The 21,655-nt window shown below is 36.3% G+C and overlaps 1 protein-coding gene across 3 annotated transcripts in view; it reads right to left on the bottom strand.

The window, feature by feature from the left end:
* Window positions 1-21,655, bottom strand: part of TTC27 (tetratricopeptide repeat domain 27) — a 113,212-nt gene that overhangs the window by 33,103 nt on the left and 58,454 nt on the right. For all 3 annotated transcript variants that reach the window (XM_083829075.1, XM_083829073.1, XM_083829074.1), the window contains exon 10: window positions 18,715-18,828. In XM_083829075.1, coding sequence (XP_083685201.1) covers window positions 18,715-18,828 — 114 coding nt within the window. The remainder of the gene's footprint in view (window positions 1-18,714; window positions 18,829-21,655) is intronic.

Raw genomic sequence — 21,655 nt, 5'->3', positions numbered from 1 at the left:
ATTGCACAGCTGTCTAATCATAAAACTATACACCAAAAAGAACAAAGAAGAACTGCCAAGAGATCTTTCTTTCTCATTAATCATCTGTGTAAACACTGAATCTTTGCACCATAGTCAAAAGCTGTAAGACTTGGTGTCTCAGTTTAACCAAAGTCTCAAATTCCTGCCTTAAAACTTGCTAAACAGAACTAAATCAGAAGCCATCTAGAATTCACAACTCTAAATAATGTATGAGTTCCTTTACATTCACCACCTAATAACATTAAGCTCAACAGATCAACTCCCTCTCCCCGGTTGTCCATGTTACAAACCCTTTTCCCAAGGCTTCAGCTGCCATAGATAAGAGTTCTTAAGTCAAAAAATGCAGTACAGAAAGATACATTAATCCAGTCTGGAGACAACAAAAACAGATGTTTTTGATGTAATTTTTTATCACTAGCAAAGACTACATTATAGCTGTATGAAAGAAGAAAAAGACCGCTCTAGCAACTAAAATTTACTCTCCCCATCTTATTCTCAAGTCTTCATTACGAGGTTAAGAAGCCCAATAGATGCATATGTTTCGGATAATTATATCACATGACTTCAAAATGATCAAATTATCACTTTACTAACCAGTCTCAGTCTAATCAATTTAGTAATCAAACTCATCTGATAATTATCCACAACTTGACTACAGGTAAATGATTTATTTCAGCTTGGATGTCATTTCCTACTACATATTCTTGCTTTGCTTCTATGTTCAACATCAAATGTAACATCACCATGGTACTGAAGGCAAAATACCTGCTTTAATTTTGAGCCTACCTAAATTTCAATCTCTTTATCCTCTCCACATCTTTTACTTTTGTGGATGATGGAAGTACCGTTTTTATTTCTAAACCAGACCCTATCTCTGTACTTAATCTCTGGAAATACTACTATTACCTTACAGTTCCTGGTTACTAATATGTCCTTTCCTTTGAGGCATAATCCTATTTGATTTCTCAGCTGACCTACAGCACTTCTCTTAAACTTCTTATTTATCCAGCTGGTCTGAAATCCTGCCCTCAAAGTTTTATCCTTTTCGGTAAAATATAATTTTCAGGGAGCTTTTTGCATCTGAGGTAAATAAATGGCAGACCTTCACATCCTTCCTTCTATGCTTAAGCTCTTTAGACCAGATGAGATTGCTTATTCAGTTTCTCGTAAAGTTGTCCCTTTGTATGTAAAACTAACTACATACATTTTTTTTCTTTCATCTCAGCAGAAGAATCTCCTGATCCAAGCTTATTTAAGGTAAAAATCCCAACACAAACAAACAAAAGCCCCAAATCCCTGCCTTTTGAAAATAGTAAGGTACTCGCTACTTATCAAAGACATCTTGAAAACAGCATAACACTTTTGTTTGTGCAGCAACTATTTATTTCCAACTGGATCTCTTCCCTCAACAACACCAAAGAAGAGTTTGTCCATAACCAAACCTTACACTGCTGGTCCCAGTAAAACACCTCCTTCAAAACAGTCTTGACCGATAGACAACATTTTATCCATGCAATTTTGTCTCATTTCTTCTTGGGTTTTGATATCATTTATACACAACGTGACTGCACCCCTTTTCCATTTACCTATCTCTTCTGACAACCACATTTTCAATTTCAGTGTTCCAGCCACAGTTGTTCCACCTCACTTCTTTCTTGATTTATGCCAAAAGAAATCTGATACTGTCATACGTTTTGCTTTCTCACTATCACCCTGGTCCAGCACGTACTACTCAACTCCTTAACTCCTGGCAAACAGAAGAGAATGAACAGATGAACTTCAGAGAATGAACTTCCAGTCTCTCCTATCATGGAAACACCAGACGTACAACCTCTTAATGGTGCTCTTGGGATTCTCGAGTCCTTTTTCTGTATTTTCTCCTAAATGTGATGACTTCTTAAAATCCCATACACCAGCCTGACCTCTCCATGCTCTGCCTAACTAACCATTTCCATTTTCCTGGTCCTTCTTCTGTTTATGTCCATTAACTCTGTATATGTTTTAAAATAAGCAAATTGACCTCACAGCTCTACTGCTCTTATATTCTAGCTGTTCCCTTCACTCCATGCTTCTTACAGTAATTCTCCTGCCAGCTGTGTGTTCTGTGGGTAGGTTTATTTAGAGTATGTCAACAAATCCTTAGAAAACTATGCAGTCTCCTTAGTGTTTTCCTGCTTTACATCATAAAAACACCATCCTTCAGCATTTGTATTAATAACTGATGGTTACAGTTTGTTCATAAGCTTTGCCAAATGATACTTCATGCAAATTAATTTACTCAAACATGATGGAAATACCACAGCTTCTGTATCCATCTCTGTATTTTCCTCTGCTTTGTCCCACTTCCAGTGCTACTCCCCAGCATCAACATCATCCATCCTTTACAGGGGAAAAAAACGATTAACCCTCCAACAAATTCTCTTCTTTTGCTCAGCTTTCATCCTCTTGCTTAGGGTACTACCAGCCCTTTCTCAGGCTTAGTAGTTAACTGTTTAATACCAGATACCATAAACAGGAAGCTTTCCCTTCAGAACACCACTGCAAGAACTGTACCCAAGAAACACAAATACTACACTTAGAAGTAAGATGCTGTTAACGAGCAAACTGAAAAAAAAACTCTCCATAAAGAACAAAGTCTATACTTTCCTTACTAAATGTCCAGACAAATATGTATCCCATTTTATTACTCTGCTTGCTGAGCTCATGCAAACCATAAACTGCACAGCAGTGAAACCTAAATAATTCTGTTTCCCTAACACCTACCTAGTCCCCCCATTCTGCAAAAGTATACTAGGAGTATGTCAAAAATTAAATACAACCTCAAGGAAGAAAGTAGGTTACAAATGCAAAGAATTAAATATACAGAATAATTAAGGTTTCCCATATTTTTCCTTCCTGTGAATAAAATCAGATATAGTACAAAAAAAAAAAAAAAGGAATAAGTATTTTAGTAGTTTGTGGATATGTAATCTCATTGAGTTACACTCTTTTGGTAAACATACTTTACAAAAGCAACAAATCATGTTTACAATCCAGACAAACTCGTTTCAACAGCTCTCAACCCAAGAGCTTCTGAAAGCAAGACCACTGAGACATAACCAGACTTCTGAAATCCAATGGTCAAAATAACTTCATCATTCAGTGAATTAATACCAGAAATCATGAAGCAATAAAAACAGATTTCATACAACAACACAATGAAGTTTTGTGTAATGGGAGAGAATAATTTCTTGTTGATAAATATGAATATAATGTGGAAAAAATGAAAACAGTTGAGATTAGTCTGAACTGTGAGATGGAGATAATGGCCAAATAGTTATTACCTTATGGATCGCCAGTTTTATCACTAGATAAAAAGACAAAAGCCGTACATTTTGGCTTACCGTTGCATACAGACATTATTCAGAACACTGCTTGGACATTTAAGACATGACTTTGTTGCTCACGAACTAAACTGACTTAAAGGAAATCATGAGCTATTCTTTCAAAAAGGTCAGATTTTTAAATGATGCATTTCTGTAAACGGTGAAAATCTCCGAATAGTCAAGAACTAAAGCATCCAAACACAAAACAAAAGCTATTAAGCAAGGATATATTTCAACATCAAGAACAAATCCCTCTCTCCCTTTATCTAATTTTCTAAGAGGAATTATGACATTACAAACTTAACGGAAATGTATTACAGTAGAAACTACTATCAACTGACTTATGATTCATGGAAACTAAAGACTATTTCTTGCATTGTACAGAGATGTCAAGATCTCTGCACAGCACTCCTTACTGGTGATTTTACATTACTCAAATTTGCAGAAGAATGAGTATCTTCTGTGAAAGCTCTGCAGAAGATCAATTCTGAAAAGGGCAACAATCTTACCCTCTTTTTTCCTCCTTCAAGTATCTTGGACTCATTAAAACATGGTAGCCATGAAGACCTCCCTTTTTGACCAGACGACTGTACACCACACTTCTCCCTAGGAAGTGGCTTCCCTCACAGCTGTTTTAAAATTTCTTAAAGCTAACTTCAGAATGTTTTATAGTACTGCCTGCCTACTTTGCAAAGCAACTGAATGGTTACAGGGGGACCTGGAGCTGCAAAGACGATGCTTTACACACTACTGATGCGGCAATGCAATTCTACAACTAGAAAAATAAGCAGCACCTGAAAAAAAATAATCAACAGAAACATTCAAGGAGAATGCTTCTGGCTGCAAGTTTTTAAAGCTGAGTGCATTTGCATTGGAAAGAGTATTTTAATTACTTCACCTAGTGTTATCATAAAAAAAAACAAACACACTTTTTGATATTCTGCAATCACTACACTGAAAAAAAAATCACGACTTTCAACATTTGAGGTTACTTGTGTGGTTTTGTTCACTTTTTAAATTACAGTTACAAGAATTTGGCCCTGCTTTCTAGCAGTTTTACACACAAGCAAACAGGCTGATATTCTTTAATTGAAATGAAAACAAGAATGTTCTATGTATATTCTTTCAAATCATTGTCATCCCTTTTCTACACAGTAGATTAATTCCCCAGCTACTTCGATACTTCTTGGTTGCCTTTTTTAAAAAACAAACAAACAACTACAACAACAAAACACGGATTGGACACACAAGTCCCGTTGATCTGTAAAGAAAAGCTTTCTTGTGCTGGATTCTGCACTATCCTCCCCATAGCTCCTTTCTAGTAGCCTGTTTTGATGGATACTTCAGTTAGGACGCTCCACATCTCAAGAGCATAAATACTCATAGGATTGAGTATGCATGAAATCTATGCTAAAAGCCATTTAATAGTGTTTGTTTCGTGGCTCCTCCTCTGCTATTTCCTTCTCCTCCTATACAACTGAAGAAACTTGGCATATGTTATCCCTCAGGAAATACTATATGGCTTCCTCCTTGGGTTGAGAAGGATCCCAATCTAGGCTTTTTTTTTTTTTTTTTGTGACAGTACTTTCTGTGGCATTTGCATACAGGTCTAATTTCATTGTTATTATCTGACATTAACTTAAAAACAATGCAGTCCTCTCTTTAAGACACATTACACTTAAAACATTTTAGAAAAAAATGTTAAATTTGATGCATTTGAGGCCTTGGCTGTTACTCCCTTTAAAAGCATGAGCAAAAACTTTTTTTTTTTTTTTTAAAGAAAGGCTTGTGTCCAATTTTCAGCAAGGAAGAATATTAAGGTACCACTGACGGTTATGTTGCATCCCCGCCCCTTCATTCAGGCATTAAAATAAAATTGCTATACAGAATAAATTATGTTAAACATTTGTGCTTTATAATGCATCATAGATATATTCTTCAAGAGATGTAGTACTTCCTTAGAAAAGCCACAAACAGAAGGGGACAGTCAAACTAAACTCTTTAGTGTAACTTTTGTATGTAGTATTTCACCGTTAATTTTTGTGTGGTACTCAAAAACATACATGCCTATTCATAAGATATTTAAATCAACTGTATTCCAACTAGAACACCCTGTTCAAGAAGAATAATGTATCGGAAACATCCTGTACTCTTTCTATTGCTGGAATACTTGAGCTTACCTACCATATAACCCATATTTGCATTCTGTTTACAGTAAATTGCACAACAGTATATACATGAGCAATAAAAAAACAAACCACTTTTCTTCTGCTACGTACAAACTAATGCCTCATTCTATCTTTATTATAAAACATATTCTAACACTTCAAAATAAACATTCATGCACAGCACAAAAATTTTAGTTAGAATGAATTGGATGGTTATTTCTCAAGAATTTAAAGCAACAAATATTTAAAAATAAAGCAAAGAAATTTCCCTTTGGAAATCTTAAGAGAATGTTATCAATTGCAAGTGTGTTAACACTTTCAGCTTACTCCTCCTACCTAATGTAGAGATTACATTCTGTTAACACAAGTAGAAAACTTAAGGAAAAACAGAAAACTGAAAACAAAATGGTATGTCTATATGTAATTTGCTCTATTTTTTTTTACTGGCAATCATACCAAGCAGAATTCTTTAATGGTACTTAGATGTCCTTAGATGCCTGTAAGGAGGACAAAATATTATGTCTTATCTTATCTAGATACCTTCAACTTGAATCCACAGATATTCACCTGCTCTAAGCAGTAACAGCTCTTTTTGCAGTAGTAGAAAAGCACAGCTTCCCCCCCCCCCCCCCCCCGAGCCAGCAAAGCACTCTTTTGCTGAAATCTTCTTCAACTATTCTCCTTCAGTTGCAAATCTCAAGAACATCTTTGGTGATTTGGTAAGGGGGGCAGGAGTATGAAAAGAAAAGACAGACAATTCGAGCTCTTTTGTCCTGAATTTGATTAGAACATCTCAGGTAACATCTTGGGACACCCACTGTTTTCCAAAAATCTTTTTCCTAAGAATAGCTTCCCTATACAGTGAAACCTTGACTGATACACAGTAGTCTCTGTTGAAAAATTACTTGGCAGGAAACTCACATTCTTCCAGTAGCTGAACCTGACCCAGCAACCATAGAGTATATGATGGTAAGTACATTAGAAATATGACACATGGGTGAAGTGTTTTAACTTTAGCTATCCCAAAGAAAGGCAATCACATATAAAGAAGTCTGTTTTCAATATATGTATTTTCTTGAAAGACATCCAACCCAGTTCTTCACATGTTCCAGGAAAGCTCTCTGTACATCAGGGAAAAACAAACAAACCCCCTATCATTCCGTGTTAATGATCGATCTACTCACCAAAGAGAAAAATAAGCAACCTCTGCAACGATTGGCTCGCAATCAGTTCTATTTCAAGCAAAAATGAAAACACTCTGAATGCATTAAATATTCCGTGCCTGATTGTATGACACGTTCAAACAGAAGCACGTTGAGCTCCCCAGAAGACTCAGTTTGTTTGTTTTCAATGAAAAAAGGAGGAATCCACAAAAATACAATTCTTCCCAGAAACATATATATGGACTGTGCATAGCCTATTTGGTATGTAACCAATTAAGAAACCAAACCAGCATTTTCTTTAAGCTTGATGGAGTTTTATGGTCTGTGGTGGTCATTCACACCAAATAGGTTGAGGGACTGAGACTGGACAACAACACACCTGCTGCTGCTGCTTTACAGAACAACAACTAGAACTAAGCGTAATTACTCATGTTTATATGTCTATATATATTCAGTATATGTATATATATTCTGTAAATACATATACTGAGTTTGCAACATTAATCACGACCTTTGTTTGCACACATTTTACCCAGGGAAAAATGGAATAAGGCACAAGATGAAGAGCTCTGTGGTAGAATCATTTACTGTGTGTTTCTATTTCTGGGCAGCTTCAATGTTTGTACAGATCTGCATCTGGAAAAATCAGCAGGTATAGCACAGCAATGTGTGTAATAGCCACAAACAATATTATTTATACCATTTAAAATCTAGTTCAGGCATGGTAGGTCATATCGCTTACAAAAACAGCTCCACATCTGTCAAAACATCCAAATCTTATCACAAAAACAGTGCAATAATTTACAATATTCAGATGGTTACAAAGCAATACTGTGAAGAAACTGGTAACTGCAAAAGCAAATGGAAATAACAAAAAGTGCCAATATCATATCATCATAGAAACCTCCATATACCGATCCAAATAATGATTTGAATCGATAGTCCTTAAATCAGTTTGGAAAGTTCAAAAGCCAAATATAACCCTCAATTCATAACTAACTGGAACAGAAGTAGTACTAAATACATTGAGTTAGGCCAGTGAACAGTTCTTCGCTCAGAAGCTACATTGAGCCCACATTATTGCAAAGATTATCTCCCATACAATTGTTTCCAACCAGCTAATCCTTTACATACCATAACCCAAATTTTCCTACCTCTGAACATGTATATACCACATATAGTTACCATATTCAATTATTTTCTTGAGCCCAACCCTCCCCTTAACATACTACAGAGCTAAGCCCTTGGCATGCTGGAAATTCTCTTTTGGTAGAAATATCCATCAGAAAAAGCAGACACCATTCTCTGCTAGAGCAGCATAGTTACAAACTAATTTCAATGCATGAATATTTTCATTTTTTTGAATTAATTCTCATTTTGTAAATGACATAACCATCTAATAAAAACAGAAAAAGAATATTTTCAGAACAGTCCATTCTTTTTCTATTTTCTTTATTTTCTTCCCCTGTAAGTATTATTTTTCTTCATTATTTCTAAATTTACTTCATGAAGACTTGTCACCAGATCAGTTACCTTTCTTACAAATCCCTTCACCCCACTTAGTGTTGAATCAATACTCCCTCGGTCCATGGTCACAGATCTGAGGCTTACACTGCAGTTTTGTTGCAGAAACTCGTCTACTGAAATCTTACTCTTAACTGGTGTATAAGAACCAAATTGCCTAGAGCATTCTCTGTGATTATCTCTGGTGCTGACCTACATAATGAAAGGAAAATGCTTCCAATATAATGTTCTAACACTCTACCCTGACTTGGCTGTACAACTACTTTCTGACCCCTGCTTTAAAATTGAGAGTAATTCTTTTCAGCTTTTGTCAGATTTCCTACTGAAAATCTCTTTTGACAATAAATGCATTAGTTTCTGTTGAAATCATAACTTGTATGCTGAACTGATAAAGTAATGTACTCTTTTTTTTGCATCAGGACAAAAAAAAGCCTTACTGACTTACTATCATCATCACGGCATTTTATACTTCCTCTGCACATATTTTTATTGTTCTTGAAAACTATTAAAGTTTGAGAATAATGCAAAATTTGTTCTTTTTATCTTTACTTGGATTTTAAAAGACATTTTAACAAGTAAATAGTTTCCATATATTTAATAGACTGCTCTCCTGAGCAACCAAAATATGCATAGATTTGCGTCCTTGATGAACAATATTTGAGCCAGAGAGAACTGACGAAAAATTATGCAATTTAAATGATTACACATCACTGTTATTTCAATCAGCTAAATCATTTTGATTCAAATGAGTTTTTCTTCCTCTTCTGACCTTTATTCTTTTTCTTTAAAAGATGAATTTTCAGTGGTAAGAATCAGACTGCTTTTCAATTATGCATAGCCTTTTTCTATTTTTTTTAAAACTAGGAATTCCAATGTAAACATGTTTTAAACAACTGTGTATTTTAGCATAAAATTCCTGTTGTTTTAAAGTTTAAATGTCAGAGAACAATGAATGGCATTTCTCACTTTCTAAATAAAAAAGTAAACATTGTTTGAAGACTTCTAAATTGCAATGGAAGTGCAATTGACAAATACCACAGTTTTATATTATATCAACTGTATAAAATTGTATGGCTTGCAACCAGAAAGATGATCAAAATGCAGTTTGCATTCACAAGTTGCTCCTTTCTTACACATATCTCAGAAATGTGTGGGTTCTTATTACACTGATACAAGACATGAAAATGTGTAGATCTCAGTGTTTCAACCTAGAGTTACAGACCACACAAAAAAAGCACACTTCTTGTCTTATCAGGTCCCAAGGAATTTCTCAACTTTGAATGAATTAGGTGTTGACCTATAAAAGAAAACAGGCTTTTGCACCTGCATGACAATCTAAAGATGCTGAAGCCTGTTCTACCACTTCTACATACTCTCATTCCAGCTACCTCACCAACAAAGTTCACCAGAACATGCATCCAATTGTCTTTAACCTTCATCATCAAACATGTGCTGCTGGTGTATTAATCTAGATTACTAATTTTAAGTGCATGTTTAATACATTTTGTAATGTTAAAATCAACTGGATTTGCCAATTTATCTCTATCCTACCTTATGACAACTGTGAGATCACTTGAATTTTTACATGTTATTTTACAGGTAAGAGATTGCAACATCAACAGATACTGAATGTATAAAAATACTAACTTTTAGTATCCGGAGTAAAGATACTAACTTTTAGTATCCGGAGCACTGGGACAGGCTGCCCAGGGAGGTTGTGGAGTCTCCTTCTCTGGAGATACTCAAGGCCCGTCTGGACGCCTACCTGGGCAGCCTGCTCTAAGGAACCTTCTTTGGCAGGGGGGGTGGACCCGATGATCTCTCGAGGTCCCTTCCAACCCCTACAATTCTGTGATTCTGTGATTTTAAGAAGTGTTTAGCATTACACAATTCAGCTAAATTAACATTTTAAAATAATTATTCTACACTTTCTACTCAATAAACAATAGATTTATCACTTCTTGTTAACTTTCAGAAAAAACTTTGCGAACTTCTTGTTAACTCGTTACATTTCAGAAAACTAGACTGAGCATGTAGATAAATTCTACCCACCTACCTTTAGTGGGTCTTCTCTGTGATATTTTTCACTCCAATTCTCTGGCCCACCAGTTAAAGCTGTTTCTTGTTTCTGCTTTAAATGGTGGAAAACTGGAAAACTACTGTTTACAGAACACCTCACAGATCTTTCTCTTTGTGATGTTCTGGTGATTCATTCTTCCCCACTCCCTTTACTACCTTGTCCTCATGCAATCAAATTAAAACTTCTCTTTAAACTCATTTCCTAAGTATCTCCTTACATGTTTAAGCAAGATCATCATTCAAAATTTTCCTAGTGACTTCAAATTCCAAAATTATTCAGAAAGAGACTAGCTCTTGAATCCGAGATGCTAGTTTCACCTACAAAAACACTTCAATGGCAGAAAAGCAGAAAGGCCAAAAATTTGTAAGGCACCTATGCAAAAGCAATGGCTAGAAGTAACAGACTACCAATAAGATTTATTTATATATATTTTTTCATAACTTCAGATGACCTTTTAAGTTACAGGAAGATCCTTATAGCTGCAAGGGGCAAAAGTTACTGATTAGGATGCTGGAACTGTGCATGCCTATTTTTTCCTAAGATAACTCATAGTAGATTATTACTATGAATGTTTTTCTTTGTTCTATCAGGCCACAAATTTCTGCAAATGTGTATTCCACTTCGAAAGCATTACCAACCACCTAACAAACAAATATTAACTTAGATTGTCAGCAGTGTTCTGCTATAAAAAAACACTTCAGTTTCTATATAATAGGGTGGGGAGGAAAAGCAGACAAGAGGAAATGAGTCCAACAATCCCAAATGAAATCTAAAGCATTTAGTAATCAAAATTAGCACAAAAAAGGTCAAGGTCATGAGCAGACGATAACAGGATTCATGAGTGTCTGACGTAGTATTTCCTTTTCATTGGAAACTGAGATCCAAGCAGTATACTAGGCAATTTAGAGAACCTCTTGTGCAATTGCCATTTGGGATATCTTGCTGTAGTCAAATACTACCACCTAAAGAAGCATGGTAAAATAAATGAGGCATCCAATAGCACAACAGCATCGCCGACTACTGAAATGATGTGCTGACTGTTCTGTACAAATATTAAGGCTTGTTATTGACAGCCAATGCTTAGGATACATGTTTCCGTGTTAAAGTCTGTCAGTGGCTTCAAGCTCAGGTCAAATCCACTTACAGAGGACACAGAAGTGTTAGAGAAGTCCTAAGTATATTTTTATATTTATAGCATTTACACTTATTTGTGACTTGTATAATTTTACAGTTATCACACTATCCTTATCAAACAATCGCATCTTCTTGAATGTTGTTTTCAAAGAAAAATGTTTCACACACCAATTATGTTATTCATTCTTATGATGTATCACAAGGTGTAAGCACTTCCCCTAAAATCTCTAGGAGCAGCTAGATTTGTAATCTTATTTGTGAAGAATGGATTTAAAATCAGACCCCTCATTTTATGTTGTAAAACCAAGAATAGTGGTATTATCCATCAATTAGATGAATGTGCTGCATGTAAAATTAGTCCAAATATAGGCTACGCCATTTGGCTTTTGGTGAAAGAACATGCCCATTTTCACACATACTTCTTGCCCTCCTTTCATACCACTTGCAGCTTACACATTTACAGTGCAGCATCATAACCTCTCTTCTACTATGCAATCTCAAATGCCGATATACCCAGCTGACCTTAGCTTTCATCTGTGTCTGTATGTGGGATGAGGAACACTACAGGTGGTTATAGTTTGTCTCCAAAAAAAAACTTCATTCAAATTTCCCATTTTCCTATCAGATGACTTGACATTTATGTCACAGCTCTATATAGCCGCACACATCTACCCTAATATCTTTCACAGTAGGCATGTTTCATACAGCCATGTGGGGGAGGCTCACCCACGAGTAAAAAATTTCAACTTCATCTAGTGTAGAAGCAAGTTCCATAGTTGTAGCTAGTTACCTAGCTTTGATACTGCTGATGGCGAAACAGCAGTTACACTAAACTTAGCACAAGGTGCAAGAACGGCAGAGGAACTGCATACAAATCAAAATAATAAGCCTGCATTAAGTTCCAATCTGTTGTGGTTACACCACTTTTAGTTCCCAAATCAGCTTGCTCTGGGGGAATGCACAATTGCAGTCAATGCTGAAAGACAGATCCAAAGACTTTCTGTTTTTCTCTAAAGAGGGAAGTAAATACAAGGATGGAGAAAGAAATAAAAAGAAGCTGTAACTTTGAAGTTACAGTTTAATTACAATAATGGGGGGAATAGACAATTTCCTTAACAGATAAGGAAGAGTCTGTTTTGTAGTACCTGGCACATGCATTGCACAAAGCAACTCAAGAAATTCTGTCTATCACTACTGAGCTATTTCAGAACATGGTTTGTTAGCTCACCTTGGGATACATACCTGCAGTTTTGCAAGGATGTTTAAGACAACAGCTGTAAACATGCATCTATTCAGTTAGCAATAGGTGGGAACAGTGTGTGCTCCATGCCTTGCGTCTTGTCTAACTACATGTGGAACTTGATTATTTTAACTGTTCAGTTTTGTTGAAATTGAGCTTGTATTGTTTACTTCTTCCAGTGCAAAACTGAGGCAGAAAAATGTGAATGCTGTGTCCCGAAATCTGTCGATATTCGTATTTTTCTTTGCAAGTTGCTGTCATCATTTGGACTTCAAAAAGCATGGTATTACTCATTAATGTAGCTTGAGGATTGTCGTATCTGGCATTATGACTCCTAATACCTCTATTTCAATTTTCAAAACACTGGCTAAAGAGACTGTAAAGAGAGAAAGGTAAACACCTTCCAATCTAAGAATCAGGGGGAAACATTTGAAAAAATGGAAAGCTTAATATTTTTGTCTGTTTTTTGAAAGTCTACGACGCAAGGAGTAGAACTGTTCAGGTATTGAACATAATTCTCCAAGAGCAAAAAGGCTTGTACTTTCACAGTGCTAGCTGAGAATATGAAGAAAGTTTAGCACAGAAAGAATGGTTACGTTCTTTTCCCCTCACTAATAGCAGTGATCCAACTTGGCGAATACAACAGTGCAGTAGAAAATTTCTAGCCAGAAATCAGTACCTGGAAAATTATACTATTTAATATTCTCTTTTTTGCCAGTGGTACAAAACCACTTCAGTTATTCCTGAATAACTCTTGGCAGACTGAATCTTTTTTTTTTTCCAGCAGAAACCATAATTGCATAGTAGAAGAAAAACAGAGGGAGCCAAGCACTGCTATGCTAATTATTTTGAAGTGTGTTAATGTGCTCGGTGTATCCCCAGAATTGCTTATGTCATGTAACATCTTCAATCTGTCAAACTTGTCATCTGCTTAAGCAAATTGAAATATATTCTGGGAACATGTGTCTTGAGACTGAAATCATAACTGTCACCAAGAGGTCACTCTCCCTTGCGACTGCTTTCTGAAGTAGTAAGGTTTATTTCTAGGGGTCTGGAGACCTTGTGATCTTGTCTGGACCACATTAAGAAAAGCTTTTTATAAGGCACCTGGCTTTTGTCCTCCTATTAAAATCTTTCTGAAACGTATTCTAGTAATAAATACAATTCATAATAGCTGAGAACTATATGGATATCAGTGTGGGATCTCTACAGGATAAAAGAAAAGGTGTCTCTTCCACTTATTATCTTCCCAAAGAGAGTGAGGTAAATCTCTTGGTTCACCAGCGTTATTTCTCAGATTCCAGGAACTTTCTATTAAAAATTTCATGTAAAACAAATTTACTACCTACATTTTTCACATATTCATTTTTCTCCTTTCTTCCCCTCTCCCATTCAATATACAGCTAAAAGCAACTATTAAAATCTCACTTAACAGAGTACAAGAGAGGGGTTAAAGAGGAGGAACTCCCAGTGTAGTCACCTAATAGTTTAGCTGAACACGCAAGTCTTGTCATTCCTTTGGTCATACTTAAAATCTCTCTATACTGCTCCAACCTTGGGTTTGATACCTGATCAGAAATATTTAAGAAGCAGAAAAAGTGGGAAAAATGTGTTAGCCTCAAACCTCTCTAGATCAGTTGTCTAGTGGGAGGAAGGCTGCTCCCTTCTCTTTTTTGAGCTCTTCCCTTAAACGTTGAATTTATCCAATGTCAAAGAACTGCCAAATAAAGCAAAGCATGGGGAGCAAGTTGGCAAGGAGGCAACATTTGAGTTTTGAAAGAAAAAAGGATATTATTTCTATGATAAATGGCACAACTTTCTTGCATAACTATTTAAAGACCATCAACGTGAAAATAATGAAACAATAAAGTTGCATTTGGGCAACTTGTGCCTCGTAGAGCACAAGATGACAGTTCTGTTAGATCTATACTGGCTTTTCTTTCCATAAAGGTATACTCAACTGTTTTCAGATTTGAAGTAACTGCACACCAACTACAGCATGTTTCTGGTGAGAACAATTTAAACCAAAAAAAAAAAAAATCATTATTTCCCATTTAGATACACACAGAAAAACATTTGTTGCTGAGAAAATGACACTCTGAAGTATAATTTAAGTGAAAATTACCGAGCAGTTGACACAGAATTCCCAACCACATACATCTGTGTATGACTAAGGATATAAAACAAGCTCTCATGTGACCTTTCAATCTTAAGACATAATGATTAGCCTATAATATTGCTAGTCTGCTCCCTGCTCTCCTGAAGTCTTATTAAAAACACCCTTTCAAGACACATTTCTCCCCCACTAACAGGCAAATTCCTTTGCTGCCAAGAAAAGCAAGTGAGAGAACCGTATGAAATATCACCTATACTGTATTGCACCTTCAGAAAACCGAGCGATTGGCTCACAGGCATGTTATCGCCAGGTGCAGCTAGCACTTGAAAATACAATCAGAAAAGAGGCACATAAACTGACAAAAGCTCCAAGCATCAAGGTAGCCAGTGTAACCACACGGATTAAGCTGCAGGAAGCAGCTGTAATAAGTCACTATAGGATACATTACAGTAGGCTACTGGTATACCAGGCACATGGCACCTTCACCTCTTGTTGCCTGAGTAACGATGCTCTCGCTTCCACCCCATCACCCTCTGCACACAGCTTTTCATTCATTTTGCTTCATTCTTAAAAATATTTTTAAAAAATCATCAACATGGAAGAGCACTTTTATTTCACATATCAAGAAACTACAGTGGGATGCTTTCCTTTATGTGCTCTAAACTTTTATTTTTTTGAGTCATCTTCCCTCTTTTCTCTTTTTTTTTTTTTTTTGATATCTGCTAGACCACTCAAAACTCCCCTTTTATCTCCCATTCTATTACTTGAGCTCTGGCTGCACTTTTAGCAGTAACTTGTGGTTTAACAGCTTGTTCCAACCCATTTTCCATTATTAATAGTTTCTAAATTACTTTCTTACAATAGAAGGTAGCTGAAGATCCCAAAACTGATGTAGAAATGCCAGGATCCTGCTTATGCTGACAGCAATTTATCAAAACCTACCACTTTTCACTTTTTCCTCCTGTTTTCTCTTCCTACCCCTTTCCTTTCTTTCCATCCTAGCACTTCACCCTCCCTCAAATATATCCATGCGGAAAAAAAAGCCAACCACCACCCAACTTTTTTTTTTTTTTTTAATTGTGCTGTATCCAGAGACACATTTTGGTTGGCAGTACTTTGATCCAGATGTCAATATATGCCATACTGGTCATGATTAAATATTCTAGCGGAATGTAAAAGAACTCTGGTTTAGCTCTCGAATGCTGCTTCTTTTTCTTAGAAAAATGGTTGAAAAAAGTACTCATTTTAAAAAAACTTCAACCTTATTTTCATGGATCCAAACCTCATTTAGGCAAAAATTGGACAGAGATGGCCAGCAGCATCCAGAAAAATGTTAAGGATAAAATCTCTCCTCCTGACTTCCAGTTAGCTACTAGCTGAAGCACATTCCAGAGTACCCAGAATAATTACTTAAAAATCTATGGTGGTTCCAAAGTCTACGTTATCTGTACTTCACACTTCGAACGTAATCAGAAAGGTTTTGAAAGTAATCATGCCAGTTCCTTTTGAAGACTTCCAATTAGAAAAGGTATTTACATAATCATTTGATAAAAGCTTTTTAACAAAGTAGGAATATATCTAATACTTGGAACATGGCAGCTATATTCAACCCATGTACCCTCCTTTCAAAAATAGCTGCAATTATTTTGAAGTAATTAAGTTAAACAAAGATAGCCAGGTCCACAAAACACATAGCCCTAAAGTGATTTATTTGGCGAACTAACAACTGAAATGATGCATATGTAGCCTGGCTTGCTTTATGGCTGGGAAGCTGCCTATATGTCAGACCAGTTGGTTAGAAGGATTTGGAGGCCCGGAGTAAACCAAACCTAAAGCAGATATATGGCAGTGGAAATGGGGAGGGGAAGAATAATGGTAGGAGAGGCCTAGAGGACAGTCCCAGCACCAGTAAGAGAGTTTGTAATGGTCCACTCACACACTTCGCACAACCCTAAAGCTACTTAAACAATTCTGTTTACCACTTCTTATTCAAGCTGTCTTAAAACAATTCTAATAATTACTTAAAAGGCAAATATTGTGAAGAATGGGGGCAGTCCAACCATATGTATATCCACCTCTTGACAACCTTCCAAGCTTGGCTTAACTTGCCCTTTTCTCTTGCACACAGTTTTCCACATCACATTTTTTTGATAAAAAGAGAAATAACTACTTGCATGAAACCCCTGGGGTTTTAAAATATGTATTCTACTGATAACTATATACAGAACTAGCTAGCTCTTCAGGTAATACTTAGGCATCTTTATGAAGATGATTTATCAAACTTGTATTATGGATGAAAAACAACATTAAACAGTCAGCCTTCATTTTCTGATTCCTTAAAGATTATTAGAACTGATATTGAAAAAAATTTGATCTGATAGAACTCAAGAATGAAAACCTTAAATGGAAAGTTATTCAAGTTATTTGATTAATTTAGCACAGATCAATCCTTACACAACTTCTAACTATTTTTGGAAACTGAGCTTGATACTGTAATCAAATCAACACAAATATGTCATTGTATTAAAACATCTAGAGAACTTAATGAAAGAAAACGTAAACATATAAGAATTCAAGATAGTGTTTAAAATCACATATTATATGTCTGTAGTGAGGTTATGTCCCAGAATGTCACAGGGCATGCTTACCAAATCCTTTGCATTATTGCAGTTGCAACACATGATGAATTCAGATAAACATACTTAGAATGATAAGCCGTTCAGAAGATTTCCATCATGAGAATGTCAAACTGTATGGTGTAATAGCTTCCAGTACTCAGGTTTATCAAGCTAGACAAAAAATGTTGGATATGCTCCAACTGCTTTATAGATTAGGGCATCAAGGATCCTGAGATCACTTCCCAAATGCCACCAGATGCTACATCTTCTCCCAGACTTGGAATCCTGGCTTCCTTGACATCTTCTGCTGAACTTAGGGAAATTCCACTACAGCAACTCTATGCCCTCCTCAGCAGAATAAAAATGCAGCAGCACATCCAAGCTGCACTCCTTCAAAGGTCCATGCATCAATAATGATTTGAAATGAAACATCAGCTTTCCAGGATTTAATTGCACAGCACTATGATGGTTAAATTTGTACATTCCTGGCCGCTTTAGTCAGCAGGATTGTTCCCTGACAGACACATATTAATGCCTGCTGTTCATGTGACAACAAGACTAAACAGGATAAAGATGACAGATGGCTAACAAAACTCTGTCACACAAAGAAAAATATCTTCATATAGCCTACAGATTTTTCCTTTGAAAACTTTATTTCTTAAATAAATCCCACTAGCTGATAAATTTCAGATTGATTTTTTATTATTTTTACTTGGAAACTGATGTTATCTATGTTCAGAGCAAGATTATTTAATCACCACCTCAAACTTGAGATGCAAATGCTAATCTAAGTACCACATCCAAACAGTAAATCAAAATTGCAGCTGTAATCACAAATGTATTTTTCTGTTCTCACAACGAGTGACCATTTGCAAGTTTGTTTTTTTCCTACAGATTTACTTCAGTAAGAAATATTTTAAAGTAGCAGTAGGAGCTTTAAATTTATGAACTCTCACATAAAACACTCCTCAGATATCACAGAAATTAGAAAATTGAGGTAAGAAAACAGATTTTAATTTCAATCTTCCGAAACTTTAATGTTTTGGAAAGAAAATGACCACTTATAACCTATAAATATACAAGTTTGTCTGAGGACTGGCAGAAATAAGAGGATTTGTAGTTTATGCATCTAATCTAGAGGCATAATTAGAAATTTTGGCTCACTACTGTTCAGAGAGGAACTGCAGAAGCTCCTGACTCCTGCCTGTCTCCATTCAATACACGAAGAACCTGTATTCCTAACTTAGGCATTCAGGTCAGGATCAAGGCAGCTCAGAAGCCTTACCTGAGTCTGCTTCATTGCCCGTTCCATTCTACGAGAGCTTCCTTTCTCAAGCTTGGTCCGAAGGAGTAAAGCTGAAGTTTGAATGGCCCAGAACTTCGGCTGAGAGAGCAAACACTGCAAAGAAAAACAGCAATTTAAAAGATTCAGTATTTCATTTGAAAAAACGCTGAAAAAAGTTAGGTTTTTAACAGTGTTCTCAAGCATGAATTCTGTTTCCTATTCTGAAAGTCAAATACGTGGTTGCAGTACCGATGAATTCAATGCTGTACAGATTACGTTAATCTATTTTCAATGGAAATGAAAGCCATCAAAACTATTTTCTCCTCAGCTACTGCAGTGCTGTGCATACAAGTACCCATATGGCGCATTCTGAAGAAAGGGGATAGATTAAATTGCATAAATTAAAGTGGCTACTCAAAATGAAAATAATATAAAGAATTTGATACCGAGAAGTCTGGCTCAGCCTTCTCCACACCTAGTTGTTGAATAGTTACAGACAATGCTGAGACCTCTCCCTTAGACCTCCTCCTCTTAAGGTTGAGCAAAACCCATTCTCTCAGCCTTTCCTAATATATCAGGTACTCCAACACCTGCACTAACAGCACCTCCATACTACATTAGCTGAACTTGCTATGAATCTCACAAACGTTAATAAAGTTAGAATTTGCTGTGTCTTGAGAATAACAGCAAGATTTTTTGATGTGTAGTAAACGTACAGGGAATAGTCTAGGTAAAAAACTTTGCTAAATATATGGCAAGTTCTCTCTTTGAAAGCACTGCCCTGATGCCAGGAACTTGATGCCAACTCCAACCACTAATTTTGACGAAAGCCCAAGAAGAGTTACGTAGCCAATATAACTTGATATCCCTTAATAATGTACAGATAGCCTGGATTCTTTCCAGAACAGTTTCAGACACTGTATACCAAAACTTCTGTTAGATATTTACTTTGAAAAGGGAGACAGCAGGGAAACTTCCCTGCTAATTTTATTGACATTACAAATGTGATCCAGCTTCACTGAGAAAAGAAATTTGCCTATAGATATTTGTAGGATGGAGAAGGAGCCCCAGTGGTTTTATTCTTTCCTCTCAAAGACCTCCTAATGCATTAAGAAGTATGCTTTGCTGGTTTGTGTGAAATGCCTCATAAATTTCTGTGATAATGTAATGTATCTGTTTTCTTTTCCCCTAGTGTTCTCACAGGAAAGAAAGCTGAAATAAAATAGCTAAAACAAATTCTCTCCAAACAAAATCACACTGGGAAGTAAGAGAGGCAACAGCAAATGAAAGCATAATGAATGCAGTACGAATGCATGTACCACTAGATACCTCAACATCAACTGACCCTTCCTCTTGTGACCAACAATCTCTGCACAAATTCTTCCATAACTTCTAGTCAGCATTACCCAAAGGCTTCCATACCATCCTGCCTGTGCTGAGGGGAATGTAATAACAATGTTCTACACTCCACACACTTTTTCAAGTGCCCTTTTACAAATTGCAATCAGTAAATCTCTTAACTGGTCCAAATCTCTTCTGTCTCATCCTGGGAAGTTCAATCTGCTACCTACTTTGTTTGCTCGCGACAAATCCTCCACTGCAGGAAGCAAGCAGCGCATTCCTAACACAGGACCCTAGTTTCTGAGCTCATTCTTCGGTGGCCCATTCTAGGTGGCCGCTAAAAAAACTTGGTGTTGCTTGGCTAAACACTTCAACAGTGTTTATTTTAGGTTCAAAAAAATGGCTACTTGTTGAGAATGGTACCACTTTCTCCCATTTTCGCCACCGCTGATATTCTGTCAAATCATTTTGTTTTTTACTTAAATGGATTTTGTTCTCAGCTACATGGTGATAGACCTTGATATTATTTTTCACATAAACACAACCTCTCTCAAAAAAAAGATGAAAACTAAAGTGCTCAATGAATAATGCTCCTGCAGACATTTCTGCTCAGGCCCAAATACATCTCTTCCCCGGCACCAGAGCGCATGTCCCCTCGCTCTGGTTCACTCTCCCAACCAGCACAAGCAGGGCACGGAACAAAGTCTCTGTGTCCATGCCACCCAACGTGGCACAAGGCGAGTGCATCAGGTCAGGAAAGCCTCTCCTCGGCTTCCGTGTGTACCTCTGACACTGGTGTCCAGCCAGTTATTTAGGCCATTGTGCTATAAATGATGTGTGTATAAAAGTCATATGGGGATAGAGGAGAAGGAAAAGAGAAACAAGATGGAAAAGAGGCAGAAGTAGTTACAACTCACTCCTCTGCAGGAGCAATGACACTCTGACCCTGAGTAAGGAACCTGTTTTTTAAAGGTATTCATAAAAATACAAGGTAAGGCATACCTGCTCTACAGTTACGAAAGAAAGAGAAATTCTCTAACAATGTTATTGATGTAAAGACAAAACAAACAAAAGAAAACCAACACTGCAACAGCCTAGGACAACGAGAAACAGGCCTACTTTTTGGTTAAAAAAAACACTTGTAACGATACTCGTACTGAACTCAGTCTTATGCCAGAACTCAAATACTCAACTTTTCACTGCCTAATCCTAACATTTAAAGCAGCACAGATACAACACAGTAAGGGACACAATATTTACACTTGAGGACTTTAAAGAATTTCAGAATATCAGAATATGCGCGAGTAACAAAGCAAGCTTTAATTTACCACCTGAAGTCTCTATAAATACTAAACAATGTTTTCCTGTCAGTCCCAAAGCTCTGTATTTCCATCTAAATCTAGACTTTATTAGTGAGACTACAATTTAAAATAAAACATCTGGAAGAGAAAAAAACTAAATCAAGATTATGAAAGTTTCGTCAACATATCTGAAAGTTTATTGTTCTGTACCAAAGGCAAATAAAAAAATCATAAAATAGTTTAAGAACAAAAATACACTGCTGAGAATCTTCACAAGTCATCTTTGTTCTTATTTTAGG

Source organism: Anser anser (genome assembly GCF_964211835.1).
Source record: "Anser anser genome assembly, chromosome: 3".
In the NCBI taxonomy this organism is placed as follows: Eukaryota; Metazoa; Chordata; class Aves; order Anseriformes; family Anatidae; genus Anser; species Anser anser.
This window is presented reverse-complemented; position numbering and strand designations above follow the sequence as displayed.